Here is a 16,463-nt window from a genome sequence, read left to right on the forward strand (position 1 = left end):
GAAGAAGGAGCTCAGCTCGGCCTCCCAAGTGGCCAAATCGGATCTGTCCAACGGCAGCGCCAGTCCCGGATCAGAATCCAGCCTCAGACCAGCCAAGAAAGGTACAGACACTGCGACTAAATTTCTCATCCTGATGTGTTACACATGTGGTTCGATTTATAATGGACATAAAACATGATTCTACAAAAACATTACCAAGAGCCCCAGAGGCTCCGCCCACCACGGGTCCGAATTGTTCCACTTATGATCTGATTGGTTCTCCGTCTCTCTGTGCTCGTTTCTCTCAGCGTTACAGGGATGCAAACTTTTGCTCACTGTGACTATTAAGTAGTGTTGAGCATAAATATGCATTTTTATTATCTGCCTGTTTAAATATTTTATTTTTAACCACTTTTATTTCTAGTAGTATTAGGAGTAGTAGTATTAATATTAATATTATATTACTAACCCTAGTATTACAGAATTATTATAATAGTAGTATTAGTAGTGGTAGTAGTATTAATAGTATCGGTAGTATAGTATTAGTAGTTATTAGTTATTATCAGTTAGTAGTATTAGTATTACAGTATTATTAGTAATAGTAGTATTAATGGTAGTAGTAGTGTAGTAGTAGTATTAGTATTGGTAGTAGTATTAATATTAGCAGTAGCAGTAGTAGTAGTAGTGTAATAGTAGTATTAATATTAGTATTATATTACTAACCCTAGTATTACAGTATTATTATAGTAGTAGTGTTAATATTAGTAGTAGTATTAGAAGTAGTAGTAGCGATAGTAGTATTAATATTAGCAGTAGTAGTATTAATAGTAGTAGTGTAATAGTAGTGTAGTAGTAGTATTAATATTAGTATTATATTACTAACCCTAGTATTGTAGCATTATTATAGTAGTAGTATTAATAGTATTAATACTAGTAGAGGTATTAGAAATAGTAGTAGCAGCAGTAGTAGTGTAGTAGTAGTATTAATATTAGTATTATATTACTAACCCTAGTATTACAGTATTATTATAGTAGTAGTGTTAATATTAGTAGTAGTATTAATAGTGTTAATATTAGTAGTGGTATTAGAAATAGTAGTAGTAGTACTATTAGCAGTAGTAGTATTAATAGTAGTAGAAGTGTAATAGTAGTGTAATAGTAGTATTAACATTAGTATTATATTACTAACCCTAGTATTGTAGTATTATTATAGTAGTAGTGTTAATATTAGTAGCAGTATTAGAAATAGTAGTAGTAGTGTTAGTAGTGGTAGTGGTATTAATAGTATTAGTAGTGTAATAGTAGTGATAGTAGTAATATTAGTAGTATTAGTAGTAGTGTATTAATAGTGGTAATATTCCAGCATGAATCAGCACAAAAACATAAATACCAGTTCTGTTAGATGTTTAATTATTTTAGAGTTTAATTCACCATGACATCACACTTGTGCATTAAAATATAGCATAATTAATTATTTAATTATTATTATTACTGTTAAAATTTTATTATGTATCTATTTATATGATTTACAATAAAAGAAAAATAAATGTTTATTATTATTATTATTATTATTATTATTATTATTATTATTATTATTGTTGTTGTAGCAATAATAATTTTAAAAATGACAAGATTTAATGAGTATTTTTTTGTATATTCTGTATATTCTCTACCCTACACAGTGCGCTACATATACAAATAAATAATGTTTTTTTTATTTTATTTTTTTTTTTACTCGATTAATCAGTCGAGGCAGTTAAGTAGTGCAGATTGACATCAACCTCGTTGGGATTTAATCAGTTTCGACTTTTCACATTTTCCGTTGCGCTTTTTCGAGAGAAGTGAAACTGCAGTAATGTTAAATGAAGCATGACTTTCATGATTACAGATCCACTCACGCGGAGAAAACACTACGACTCCGGAAACCACAAGAGGCTATTTTTATCTTCTTTTATTACAAAGAATTATACCTTCGTGATATCTCAACACAAAACTTTTCATGTGCTTTTAAAAAGTACATTATCTCTGCTATTTCAGTCTGATTTCTGTCAAATTTCACGGAATTTAATTTGTTTTTATTTACTTATTCACTATATATGTTCACTATATATGCTCACTGCATAGAGTATATCATGATGATATTGTAGATGCTATGTAGTGCGCTACCTGTCTGATTAAGTGCTAGGAGATTCAGCTACAGAAAAAAAATCGACTCATTGTGTGTTTTTGTACAATTTTATAAATCAGCACTCTTTATTTTTATATAATATTAAAGTATTGGCACCCTTGACTTCATCTGTGATGCTCGCTCCCTTAAATCAGTATTCACACAGGTTCAGTATTTCACCATGTGAAGAAAACAACACACACACACACACACACACACACACAAAGATTAACATTAATTAAGCTATATGTCTGTATTTTAATAATTCATCACCAGGCATCAGGAGCCCCCACGCCCTCCAGAGAAACTCCTCCTACTTTCACGGGTACTAATATATGATAAGAAACAGAAGAGAGCCCTAGAGTGGGTGCCAATACTTCTGTGTTTGTGACTCTACCGTACGGCACTGGGTGGTGAAAAGCAAATATATGGTAATTTAGGGGCGTGTGTTTATGTGAATGAGTCTGGCAAAGCAAGAGCAGAGTAAAATATTGAGAATGTGTAAGATTTATCATTGTTTTTGTGTATACTGTACAGTGCAAAAGTCTTGGCACCCTGTTTTTTTTTAGTACAAACTTTGTTATAGATGTTTATTTTCTGACTTCTACATTATTGATTCAGTACAAAAACATTTTAGATTCCAAACATTAGTTTTCCGGCACAAAATGAAATGTTACAGAAAAATGTTTGTATGTCAGTAAAGAAAGCAGCAGATTCCATAAGAGACACTTTTCAGATAAAAACAGAATGAAGGCTGCTGGGTTTCGCTGCAGAAATAAGAAGCGAGTCGACAGTCAAAGTCTCCAGAAGAACTGTGGCTGCTTCTGCAAGATGCTCAGTAACACTTCCAGCTCATTTCCTTATAAAACTGCACACACTGCACCTCAGATACTGCTTTATTTATTTAAAGTGAAGGATCGTCACATTAAATACTGACTTTGATTCATTTATTACTGTTTACTGCTCTTTATAGGAGTTTTATAATGTAGAAACATTTAATTTCATTATTTTTGAAGGTGTCTTTACTCTCCAGCATTTCTTTACATGTGCCTAAGACTTTTGCTCAGTACTCTGTAGTTGGTACCTGAAACCTGTGGAAATGGGATGATCATGTGTGTGTGTGTGTGTGTGTGTGTGTGTGTGTGTGTGTGTGTGGGAACAGGAGAGGCCATACGGAAGAGACGCTGCAAAGCCGCCTTTAGCTACATCCCGCAGAATGAAGACGAGCTGGAGCTCAAGATCGGAGACGTCATCGAGGTCCTGGGAGAGGTAACGAAAGTTATTTTATTTCATCATCATTTTAAATGTGTGCTTATTTTCCGAGGCGTGTGTGTGTGTGTGTGTGTGTGTGTGTGTTAATTAGTTGGAGCTTGAATTCCTGAGTGATGTGTTGATGTGCTGCAGGTGGAGGAGGGCTGGTGGGAAGGATGTCTCAACGGCAAGACCGGAATGTTCCCTTCCAACTTCACTGTACAGCTGCCGGCCGACACGGAGGATCTGACGTCCCCACCTGAGGACACACGCAGCACACGGACCAGTCAGTACTTCTGTAAAATGAAACGGATAAAAAATAAGACATGACTTTGTTTAATAAAGAAAGTAATTATAATCATTGCTGTTGTGTAAGAGGATTAAACACTTGGGGATGTGCTGTTATGGGAAAATAATCAACTTCAGCGGGTAACAGTGACTCAGCTTCATTACAGAACCATAAGAGCACCACACACAGTGGTTTATTAACTTATTTAAAACTCCTGAAGCTAGTAGTTTGTGAATGAGGAGCTCAGTGAAGTGAGTCTAAGCCACGCCCCTCTCAATGAGCCAATCAGAGAGTCTCATTTTAGTCCTGACCAATCAGTTCCCACAACACTGAACAGAGATGCTGCAGAGAGGCCTGGATTTATATCTGGATTTATACACACACACAGAGCCCTTTATTTTTAGAGTACAGCCTAAATCCCACTTCCTATCTCATGTCACTTAGTGTGTGCATTAGTCTAATGTGTGTGTGTGTGTGTGTGTGTGTGTGTGTGTGTGTGTGTGTAGGTGTGAAGGACAGCACGGGCTCGGAGAGTGACGGAGGAGACAGTAGCAGCATTCGTTCAGACGCAGGCAGCGTTGCCTCCAGCAGCGAAATTCAGCCCAAGAAGGTGCGCGGCTTCGGATTCGGAGACATCTTCAAAGATCAGCCCATTAAGCTCCGCCCACGATCCATGGACCTCGACAGCGAACTGGAGAAGGTCAGAGATCGTTACTGTGTGTGTGTGTGTGTGTGTGACTAAGCATCATCATCACCAAGCCCCAAAAATAATCCAGTCAGCATCAGACACCTTATTTAAATGTGCCATTAAGGCACATGCCCATATATGGGAATGTGGGTGTGTCTTTGATTCCATATATAGAAAAAGCACAGCTCTAAGCTCTTTGAGTTTATATATTATATAGGCGAATGAGAGCAGCTCTGAGTGGGCGTGTCTTTAAGACCACATATGGAATGTGGGTGTGTCTTTGGGTTCTTGTATGAAAATGAGGACAGCTCAGAGTGGGTGTGTCTTTAAGCCCGTAAATGGGAACGTGGGCGTGTCTTCACCGTCTATAAAACTAAGTGCAGCTCTTATATGGCCTGTATGACCATATATGGAAGATCAGGTTTTACAGTAAATTAGTAATATGCATAAATATTATATTATTACACTATTACTTCTCATAAACATTAAAAAATACAAATTAATGAAGAAGTAAAGATGTGCAGATTTTTCAGAATACAGTTCTGACATCGAACGTTTACTAAATCTAAAGTGTTGTAATAAAAATAGAATTACATTTTTGTGCAGTATTTATTTTAAAAATGTTTCCTTTTAGTATATTTTTTGCTGTTTGAGTTATATAAACAATTGGGCACAAAATAAATAATCACTAAATTCAGAATTAAAATTAGAAATGAAAAAGAATTGTATAGAATAATAAAGAGCTACATGAGCAGCTTAAAGAGAGCGACGTTTCCGCGAGCTCCAGCGCTAGCAACACTGAAGCGTGTTTTCGTCTCAGTAGGATGATGTCATCAGTCTGAGTCAGTTCTCCTACTTCCTGTCTGTTTGCTCAGATTTGCAATTGAAAAATTTTCAAAGGATGAACCACACGCAGCTCGCTGTGACAATAAAAGTCCTCGTGCATGTGGACGTGTTTATGATATTTAACCGCGGGTTACTTTTATGTCTGAAACCCAAGCAGTATAATGAGCACTTTTTGTTTCATTTTGAGGAAATTTTGCTTTGAAGTCAGAACAGCTTGGATTTTAAACAAGAGAAATGTTTTTATGGTGGGCGATTTCGGGACACACTGCAGATGTTTTTCACGTCACGCTACAAAAAGATTCAGACAATTTCATAAATAATAAACAATTGTTTATCACATGGATGTGAGCATGTGTTGTTAATAATCTACATTATTATGGCATTAAAACTAGCAGTGAGGAAAGTCGTTATACTGTTTGTTAAAAGGGATAAATCTGCCGTTAGAGTGGCTTTAGTAACGTCAGTACTTTGCGTTATCATGTGAGGCTCCGCTGATGGACTATGAGGAACCGTGAAGTCTCAGGAAGGATGTTTGAAACCTCTGAGTGATCTTCCTGTCTCTCATTCTTTTACATTGTTCCAGTTTTAGGAAATAGGAAGTCATTTCTTTTTTTTTTTTTTTCAGAAAAAGCTGGTTTTGTTTTTGTTTTTGTTTCCGGAAGGTTGGCATATAATCACTGCCGAAGCATTTAGGTGTTTATTTGAACCAGGAAAATATGGAAATGTGTTTTCAAATGTGATTTCTGAGAACATCATCCTGAACAAACCACATCCAAATCCAGCCACGTGTTTAACATGAGCTGCTTTCCATAACCATAAACACATCTGACACGCCCTTATCTTTTCCCTGTCTCTCTTCATCTACAGTGCTGTGCGTATGTTTTCACCCCTCTAGACCTTTTCCGCATTTTCTCTTACAGTGCTACAGCCTGGAACTGAGATTTACTTAACTGAGATTCTTACTGTTTCATTTGTAAAACATTTAGCAAAAGGTACAAAATATGTTTATTGTGTCACAAATTTCTTGTATCATCTCCTGAGTCAGTACTTTGTAGAATCATCTTTGGCTGCAATTATAGCTGTAAGTCTTCTGGGAAAAGTCTCTATCTGCTTTGCACATCTGGATTCTCCTGTTCTTGGTAAACCTGCTGAAGTTCTGTCAGATTAGACAGAGAGCGTTGTTGTTGGTGAGAGCAGTTTTCATGTCTTGCCGCAGATTGTCAATCAGATCGAGGTCTGGGCTTTGATTGGGCCGTTCTGACATATTCACGTTCTTGATTTTTGAACCAGTGTAGCTTGTGTGCGTAAAGTCATTGTCCTGTTGGAAGGTGAAGCTCCGCCCTCATTCTCAAGTCTCATGCAGACTAGAAAAGGTTTTCATCTAGGATTGTCCTGGATCTGTCTTCATCCATCTTCAAACCCTGACCAGTTTCCCCTGCTGATGAAAATCTTCCTTACAGCACAGTATGATGCTACCACCACCGTGCTTCACAGTGGGGTTGGTGTTCTCAGAGTGATGAGCCGTGTTGGGTTTCCGCCAAACATAGCGCTTTGTTCTAAAGCCAGAAAGATCCGTTTTGGTCTAATCAGATTATCAGAGCTTCCATCATGCCTTTTCCGCAAACTCCAAACAACATTTCATACACCCTTTTTTCACTAATGACTGTCTTCTCGTCACTCTTCCATAAAGCCCATCTTTGTCCAGGCTGTAGTTGTCCTGTGAGCAGCTTCAGGTTTATTTATATTGAAATCGAGACATGACACTTTACCTGCTCACAGGTTTAATTAAGTTTAGTGTTTAATTGCACACAGGTCGACTCTATTCAACAAATTATGTCACTTCTGATGGAATCGGAACCAGAACTAATTTAGGGGGTGAATACTTATGCAATCACAACTTTTATGAATTTATTTGTAAATAACTTTGCAAACTATTTGCACACACACACACACAAACACACACACACACACACACACCTCAATATTATGGGTTACTTTGTGTAGATTCATGACATAAAATCCCACTTAAGTCCATTTCAGTTCCAGACTGTAACCTTACGCAGTGTCAGGGGGGGAATACTTACGCACAGCACATTCTCTCTCTCTCCCTCTCTCTCTCTTTCTCTTTCTCTCTCTCTGTCTGTCTGTCTCAGTGCTAAAGCAGAAGTAAAACTGAGTGTTTTGTGTCTTAGTGGGTGTGAACTCCAGCAACACTGAAACGTCACACTCGTATGCAAAAACACATGCACACTTGCACACGCCCACACACACGCGTGCACACACACGCACGCACACACACACACTCTCACACGCGCAAACACAGTCGTACCTGAAGCTTTTGACTCGTGAGGATTTTAGTGAGTGGAGGACAGTGAGGTAAACAAACAGGCTGCTTTTTATTCCTCTTCTGATTTTTCCTCTCTTCCTTTCTGCGTTGAGGTTTTTCTCAGTTTTGTTTGTGACAGAAGTGGGAAAGGAGTGTGTGAGTGTTGTGTGTGTGGTGTGTGAGCTTTATACGATTAGAGAATGTTGTGTGAGAGAAGTGTTAGAGGTGTGTGAGCGTCGTGTGATTAGCGGCGGTCGTGGCGAGGTGTCTCAGGGATGAAGTTCTCATTAACAGGAAGTGATGTGGTCACAGCAGGGGTACGGTCCCTCGGGGCTGCGCAGGATCCAGATGTTGGCCTGATGTTCCTGAGACGAAGTGTTAGTTCTCAGAGACCACATGACTCTCGTTAGTGCGTCTCCAGCATGGCTGTCCTAAGCGAGAGAGGAAGAGGGTGGTGGAGAGGGGTGAGATGCCAGAGGGAGGGGCAGTTTCCTGGCAGAACAGAGCTCTGTGTGTGTGTGTGTGTGTGTGTGTGTGTTGGGGGGGTAAATAGTGTGTTTTAAGAGTGTGGGGTTGGAACGGTTCCCCGTCCATGTTTGTGGAACCAGCATGGCTTCTCTACATCAAACTGTTCTCACACACACACACACAAGCTGCTTTATTTATTTACAGTGATTAAAAAAACTAACAGGAAAATGAAAAGTGTGTGTGTGTGTGTGTGTGTGTGTGTGTGTGTGTGTGTGAGAGAGCGAGAGAGAGACAGTGTGTGTGTTGTTACAAAATCGTAATGTGGAAGTAACGTGTTGAAGTTAAGCTTGAGTAAACATGAAAATGAAATGAAATGTTTTAAAGTGTCATAAAAATTTTTAAAAACTACACACATAATAAAACAAACAATATGTATAAAGATAGAAGAAATAAAATATTAAAAATATAAAAATATTTAAAAATTAAAACAATAACAGCAGTGCAAAAGATTTACAGTGAAAATAAATAGTAAATACTATTTATAAATGCAAAAATATAAACGCAAAAAAAAAAATAACCAACCCAAAATGAGTAAACAATAATAATAATAATAATAATAATAATAATAATAATAATAATAATAATAATCCTTTCATCCCTGTAAATTAGTGTGAATAGTTATGAAGGTTAAGGTTGGGGGCGGGGCCAGGGGGCGGGGTTAACATATGTATTTTTTTTCTATGACTTAATTCATTGAAAGTGAACGAAATGCAGCTACGTTTCCTTTGTTTATTTAATTTGTACGATTATTTACTACCATTTTTCCCTTAACGTCCTCCTGAACATGTCATTAACACCATTAAAATATTGTTGAGTAATTAACAGTCTGTGTTGTTTTTGTAATGAGACTAAAACGGTGCACGAACGTCTCATTTTAACCTTATTCGAGATACATGAAGCTATGAATATGCATAAATATGCAAATTAAGAAACACTCCCGTGCTCTTATATCTCTTATAGCCTGATATCATTAACAGCGGATAACTTAGCTAGTCATTTAGTTTACTGCTAATAAATTCGTTAATGTGATTATAAATATAAATATAAATATTGTGTTACCATGGCAACACAGTGGCATGCATTTAAAATGCACAGATTGAATTGATTCGTGGGCGAAAAGGAAAGAATGTGTCTATCATGATGATTTTTAACAAAACTACTGAATAAAAAACTTTTTAGTTTTTTATTTTAAAGGTTAAAAGAGACTTGTGCTGTGAGTGATGTGATGTGAGCGAGCAGCTGAGTTAGCTAACGCTGGAGGAGTTTTTATGAGCTATTACAGGTGGCAGGGAGACGTGGAGGTGTTTCCTCATTTGCATTTGGAAATTTGCATATTCATGTAGATTTGTAGCTCTTGCTATTTTTAATGAGTGTAAAGCTGTAGAGATGTTTTTCAGCCACTTTCTGTCATTTTGTGGAAACACAAAGAGAGAGAGAGAGACAATGTGTGTGTGTGTGTGTGTGTGTGTGTGTGTGTGTGTGTGTGTGTGTGTGTGTGATGAATAATCGTGCTCTCCTCTTTCCCCCTGCAGCTGACAGTGAAGAAAGCAGCGCCGTCTGTTCCTCAGGAAACCATGAAGACGGAACCTGAAAACAAGGCCAAAGGTAATTTGAAGGACACACACAAGTTTAGAGTCGAGCAAAACATTTTATAAAAGTCATTTTTTTAATTATTTTATAAACAGTATTTCATTATGATTAAATCTCTCCAGGATGAAAATATTTCGAGTTCAGAGACGGACAAAGTGTGAAAATTGTCGCTTCAGGGGTTTTGTCGTGGCCACGCCCTTTTATGAAAATCTCAGATCTCATTGGAAATTCTGAACAAACCAACATTGTGTTATTGCATCACAAAATATAAAAGCCAATCAGATTCCAGTATGCAAATGCAGGCTGGGGTTATTACAGGCTGGGGCGTGGCATGTGGGCTTTGTTTGCAGTTTGCATATTTATACAATATGGAGGTTCATTCAGAAATCCGTGTTGTGGAGTTGTGGATTGTGATTGGCCAGAAGGTGTTGATTAGTTTTCTATAACAGCAGCTCTGACAGGTTAACGTTAATGCGCTGGTTTTAATGCGTTATAGAATCGTTTCTATAGTAACAGCCCGTTTGTTTTCGATGTGTTCACAGTGAAGGAGCTCTGTAAAGTGTTATTCCCGTACGACGCCCAGAACGAGGACGAGCTGTCAATCAAGGAGGGAGACATCGTTACCATCGTCAGTAAGGTGAGTGAGTGTGAAGTTGCGACTATAACATCATTATGATTCACCCCGTGTAGTGAGCGCGTGTAGTGAACAGGAAGGCGTTTATCTGCTCTGCTTTATGCGTTTAGAATTTTTATTCAGTTTTATATCTATTACACTTTATTCTCAGATTTAACCTGATTTTAGTTTGCTGCTGTCATGTTTATATTTTATTTTTTTAATCTTCGTTTATATTTTATTTTTTTTATTATTTTTATTTTATTAAGTCGTCACTGTCTCTAAAGCACTGTGTAAAATTTGTTTTAAAAAGTGAGATTTTAACAAAGGTTATTTATTTATTTATAATTGATATTTGTTATTGCCAGTTTTATATCTGTTACACTTTATTCTCAGATTTGACCTGATTTTATTTTGCTGTTGTCATGTTTATATATATATATATATTTTTTTTTTTTATCTTTGTTTATATATTTTTTTTCTTCACTATCTCTAAAGCACTGTGTAAATTTTTTTTAAAAGTGATATTGTAACAAAGGTTATTTATTTATTTATTTATTTATTTATCTATTTATTTATAATTATTATTTGGGATTCGACCAACCTGTGAAGAAGGGATGATGACGGATGTTTATGTGTTCCCTAAAAAATGTAAACCCGAGCTAAATTTTTGCAATTTTTTTAAGAAAACATTAAAGAGAGTAAACAAATAAATAAATAAACAAATCTGAATTAATCTAAAAGTTTTTCTTTGCTTAAAAAAGCAAAGATTTGACCTTCTGTGTTTGAATGTGATTATAAACACACAGTGTAGCTCCTGCTAATGTTCACGCCTCATGTTACACACTCATTAATATTCATTAGTTAGACATTAATATACAAAACGATTTAAATGACGTCACTGCAGTGCAGGTTTAAGGGACGTGTGCAGGTCGAGGTCACGCTGTAGGAGTGTGTCGTCATGTCTTTTGCGCCTATGCAAATTTAGCTCTGTGATGTGTGTGTGTGATGTGTGTGATGTGTGTGTGTGTGTGCGCATGTGTGTGTGTAGGAGTGTGCCGATGCAGGCTGGTGGCTCGGCGAGCTGAACGGTAAACAGGGTGTGTTTCCCGACAACTTTGTGAAGCTCTTTGTTCCCGAGGTGGAGAAAGAGGTACGATCTGTTTCTCTCTCGAGACTGCAGCAGAACGTTTACTGCCCTCAGAGAGGGTCTCAGTCTCTGCTCTGAGTGAGAGCTACACACACACACACACATACACACACACACACACACACACACACACACACACACACACTCGCCCTGGTGTCCTGGTGCTCCTCTACCTCCCTGTAAAACCCTTTACCTGGTAGACTAGCAGTTCCTTTCATGACCTGATCCTGTGTGTTAAGTTAAAAAGTGTGTAAGTGTGTGTGTGTGTGTGTGTGTGGTTTAACATCGTATGTGTGTTTACAGAGGCCTAAGAAACCGCCTCCTCCTGCAGCACCCACTACTAAACCCATCACAGGTAAAAACTCTCCTCCTCTCTTTATTATTTTTATTCTTTATTATTTTATTTAAATTATTATTACACTTTATCGTATGTTAATGTTAATGAGTCCATTTATTATTTATATTATATTCGGTTTATTTTCTGGATTTTTTTTTGCCTGTGCTCAGTTGTCGGTCTGTATTATTTTATTTTATAATTATATATTTATTATATTTTCACTGAGGAATTAGGAATTAGTATTAATTCGTTATTTAGTAAATTTTTTAAACATTGTTGAACTTTTAACTTTATTTGTTTATGTAGCTGAAACCTTTTGCTAGAATCTTTAAATAAAACAGCAAAAATCAATGAACGTCACGTTTCATAATAATGTAAAGAATCGTTTTAACTGAGTGTAAATCAAAAAATTTAGCAAAACAGATATTAGTCCTGAAAATAATTCCTGCCTATATAGCACATTTCTATCCCTAAATTTCACTGTAACAAAAAACAGGAAAAAATGAAGAAAACGTATTGCTGTTTACTATAATAAATATAAAATAAAATAAAAAGACATGATTAGTCCATTTTAAATTAAATAAATAGCATGATTTTGGTCTCGTTCTGTTCTTAGAAACTGTGAAAAACTTTCAGGTTACTGATTTTTTTATTTTTTTAATTTACAAAATTTCTTTTATTGTTTATTGTACAATCGTTTTCGTTGCCTGATTATCCGAGTGTTTTTTTGTTTGGTTTTTTTTTTTTGGTTATGGTATTATTTGTTTGTTTGTTTGTTTGTTTGTTTATTAGTGAGCTACAGTGTTAATGAGATATGATAAATATGCATGATGATTGAAGTCGAATTGAGAATAATGAGGGGTTTTTTTTAGCTCATGGCGCCCTCTTGTGGCTGAAACACATCATCACCTGTATAATGCATGAGCGCGTGTACAGGACAGTGAAATTACCCACAATGCACTTTTAAAGAGCGTGTAGTCCATCAAGAGAGGGAGAGACAGAGAGAGATAGATGTAGTAAAGCAGTCTGTATGTGTGTGTGTGTGTGTCCTACCCCCTCAGACAAAAAGCCAGAGGTTAAAAAGGTTCCTCCCGAGCGGCCCGAGTCTCTTCCGCAGCGAGCCGAGGAGAAAGGTAGCACGACGTGCGCAAAAACTCTTTCTCTCCGTCAGTTCACACTAACCCGGCTCTCCTTACGGTCCTCGGGAGCCTCCTGATGTTGATGCTATAATGCATGTGTGTGTGTGTGTGTGTGTGTGTGTGTGTGTGTGAGAAAGAGAGAGAAAGACTAACTCACTGAGTGTGAGAGTCGTGCTTCACTGATAAAAATAAATCCGTACACACACTTCTCTTTTCCACTAGAACGCTTTCACACTCCATCATCATCATCATCAGCAAAAGAATCAATTTCACTGTGATTCAGAGTCCGAATCAGTGAGAAACTGATTCTTTTAATGATGACAATGATGATGATGATGATGATGACGATGATGATGTGAACTTACCTGATTTCCTCACCTACACATCATCATCATCATCATCAGGAACGAATCAATTTCACACTGATTCAGTGTTAACACGTTTGTCGAGTCTGAATCAGAGCGAATTTGATTCTTTTGATGATGATGATGATGATGATGATGATGGAGTGTGAAAGCGTTGTAACAAGAAAGAAAAGCGTGTTAGTGATTTAGTGTGTGACAAACGTTCTGTTTGTTGAGTTAGAATCAGAGCGAAACTGATTCTTTTGATGATGATGATGATGATGGCGATGGTGATGATGATGATGGTCATGATGATGATGGTGATGATGATGATGGTGATGATGTCATCTAGGTGATGAAATCAAGTTGGTTGAGTTCCAGAAGCCGGTGCTTCCCATCTTTCCACCGAAGAAGCCTTTACCCCCGAAGAGCAACAACTCCCTGACCCGACCCCCTAAACGACCCGAGCGACCCGAGAGACCCGAGAGACCGGCCGCGCCCAGCGCACAGTCAGTTCTGCTCTCACCTTCTCTTTCACCTTCTTCTGATCTCAGGGTTCTGAGAACCGGATAATCATGCTGTAGATGCTAGTCATGCTCTGCAGCTCTGAGAAAGTGGGCGTGGCTTAGAAGAACTTCTAAGAAGTCTGAGTTGCGAGACTATAGGATGTGTTTATTGGGAAAAAATTATTTGTTTGTTTATTTATTTAACTTTCCCTCCCTTTTTCTTTCCTTCTCTTTTTTCTCCACCTCTCGTAGGAGTGGCCTTAACAATCTATATTAAAAATTCTTATTGTCCAAAGAAAAGAGGGGGAGTGGTGGGCTTAATAAAAATAGATAGATAGATAGATAGATAGATAGACAGATAGATAGATAGATGGATAGATAGATAGATAGATAGATGGATAGATAGATAGATGGATAAGTGGAGCTTTTTCCTAGCTGAGAAATTGTAGCACTGAGTTCGCCAGCTCTTCGTTAAATGTTTAAGTACAGTATAAAGCAAAGACTTTCTCAGTCCTTATATATAAAGCTGGTTTTGGGGGCGTGGTTATGGTTGTGACATCACTAAATAATCTTCCTAAACCAATAACCTTCAACCAATAACGTCTGATATGCAAATTCTTGCAGAATGACGCCGCCATAGCACCAGGTTGTGAAGTTAAATTGTAACCATTAAAAATAATCAGTGTTCAATTCAACAAATCATTTAGAAATCTCTACAAATCAAAAAAAAAATGCACAGGATGTATGAATATGTATGAATATGTACGAATATGCAAATTAGAAACAGCGCTTTTGTATCTCTAATAGCCTGATATCACTAACAATAGCTCATGTTTGTCAATGTGATTTGTCAGAATGTAGTGTAATGTTGTTGTGTTACCATGACAACACATCATCCAGTCATCACTGACCTTAGCTAAGCTAGCAAGTTTGCACAGATGCTCTCGATCTTATGTATGTGATGAAGATTATTTACTGATGTCACACATATAGCCACGCCCCCAGAAATCAGGTTCATACAGACGTAATGAGAAAAAGAAATGACAAAATGTGTGTGTGTGTGTGTGTGTGTGTGTGTGCGTGTGTGTGTGTGTGTGTGTGTGTAGGTGTGACAGTTCTGGTGTAGCTTCAGATCGGACGTCCTCAGACAAATCAGCTGAAATCGGTGAGTGTGAGGCGTGAAAACGTCAGCATGATGAAGTCTTCACTTTCACATGCACTGTGATGTCATGCCCCTGTGATCTGACATTCCGAGGTACCGGTTATTCCTGTGTGTGTGTGTGTGTGTGTGTGTGTGTGTGTGTGTGTGCGTGTCTGGAAGATATAGACGACTTCGACTCCATCGTCTCCTCCACAGAGAAGCTGAGCCACCCCACTGCCTCCAGACCTCGAGTCACAGACCGCCGACCTCGCTCTCAGATCTTCACATCTGTGAGTACACACACACACACTCACACTCACACACACACACACACACACACACGGGAATTTGAGTCTGAGTTCATCAGCATGAACCATTTATTCAACCAATCAATCGACTCAAGATGTTCGGTTTATACAGCACGTGAAAAGTTGTTTGCGTCTCTCTCACGCTAATGCTGTGTTCACGTAGCAAAGCGTTTTTTTCCTCTTATTAATTAATTTTCTAACGCGTAAAACAAAAATCCTGCCTAAAGGATCATGAGAGTGAAAGTGGAACAGAAAAGGTGATGAAGGTGGACAATAAAGTTGTGAATTTCTTATCTTTATGCAGATGAGAAGGGAAAATATGGGCGGGGCAAAAGTTCTCATCATGTCAATCAAGTTATCGGTATCAAATAGATAAAAGACAAAATGAAATGATTTTTACTTTTTACATCTAAACATCTCCTCGTTCCTAAATTCTGTCATAAAAATCAGTAAAAAATCAGTCACCTTTCACTCCTCCTGCAGATATTAATTAAAAATATCGAGCTGTTTCACATGGAATAAAATGTTATGATTTCAGTTTCATGAAGTCTACAGTCTCTGCCTTTTCAGGCCACGAGATTCAGAATCTTAAAAGCTGAAATCTGATTGGCTCTCGGACAGTGTGGGTTTTTTGGAGCAGGATATAATCACAGGATTGATATAAGTTATAAAAGTTCATGGCATCATGTCTCTTGAACATATTAAAAGAGTTCTGTATCAGAAAAAATGTTTAGCGGAGATTAAATGAAAAATAAATTTTCACGTTTGCTGATTCGCTACAGGAAAAGTCTGACTGCATGTTTCTGTGAAAGTGGGCGGTGCTTCGTCATGTTTATTAATGAAACCTACGTTTATTAACGACTCTTTAGCAAATCCTCGAAGTCTGACCTCTGAAGATTTAATTTCATATTTTCTGCTTCTGTGTCAGCTATTTTTTAAATTTATTTTTATTTAAAATTACCTTTTTTATTTTATTTTATACTTTTGAAATGTTTTTATTTTTTTTCCTGTCTCTATTCGAAATGGATTTAATAGTCTGTAAAATTGTGACTTTATAACTTGTTTATTTATTTATTATAATTTAATAATGTTGCTGTAAAATGGTGGGTTTAAAAATAATGATAAATAAATAAAAAAAATAATTAACATGTAAAATTAATTCAAATTTTGAATTTAAAATTTAGAATAAAAACACTGCTGGTCAAAGTTACTTAACTATAAAATGTAGCACTGAATTAATAAATTCTTTAGGAAATATTTA

The 16,463-nt window shown here is 37.0% G+C and overlaps 1 protein-coding gene across 5 annotated transcripts in view; it reads left to right on the forward strand.

Moving 5' to 3' along the window:
- The window catches only part of sh3kbp1 (SH3-domain kinase binding protein 1), a 58,343-nt gene that overhangs the window by 38,906 nt on the left and 2,974 nt on the right, over positions 1 to 16,463 (forward strand). For 3 of the 5 annotated variants that reach the window (XM_034297987.2, XM_034297990.2, XM_034297992.2), the window contains 12 exons: positions 1 to 101; positions 3,309 to 3,415; positions 3,551 to 3,683; positions 4,193 to 4,386; positions 9,607 to 9,679; positions 10,207 to 10,301; positions 11,329 to 11,430; positions 11,731 to 11,782; positions 12,826 to 12,897; positions 13,600 to 13,756; positions 14,860 to 14,918; positions 15,075 to 15,184. The exon at positions 1 to 101 is cut by the window's left edge and continues 17 nt beyond it. In XM_034297987.2, the coding sequence (XP_034153878.1) occupies positions 1 to 101; positions 3,309 to 3,415; positions 3,551 to 3,683; positions 4,193 to 4,386; positions 9,607 to 9,679; positions 10,207 to 10,301; positions 11,329 to 11,430; positions 11,731 to 11,782; positions 12,826 to 12,897; positions 13,600 to 13,756; positions 14,860 to 14,918; positions 15,075 to 15,184 (1,255 nt within the window). The remainder of the gene's footprint in view (positions 102 to 3,308; positions 3,416 to 3,550; positions 3,684 to 4,192; positions 4,387 to 9,606; positions 9,680 to 10,206; positions 10,302 to 11,328; positions 11,431 to 11,730; positions 11,783 to 12,825; positions 12,898 to 13,599; positions 13,757 to 14,859; positions 14,919 to 15,074; positions 15,185 to 16,463) is intronic. The other 2 variants (XM_034297988.2, XM_034297991.2) reach the window with 2 other exon arrangements.

This window comes from Pangasianodon hypophthalmus, chromosome 22 (assembly GCF_027358585.1).
Source record: "Pangasianodon hypophthalmus isolate fPanHyp1 chromosome 22, fPanHyp1.pri, whole genome shotgun sequence".
Classification (NCBI taxonomy): domain Eukaryota; kingdom Metazoa; phylum Chordata; class Actinopteri; order Siluriformes; family Pangasiidae; genus Pangasianodon; species Pangasianodon hypophthalmus.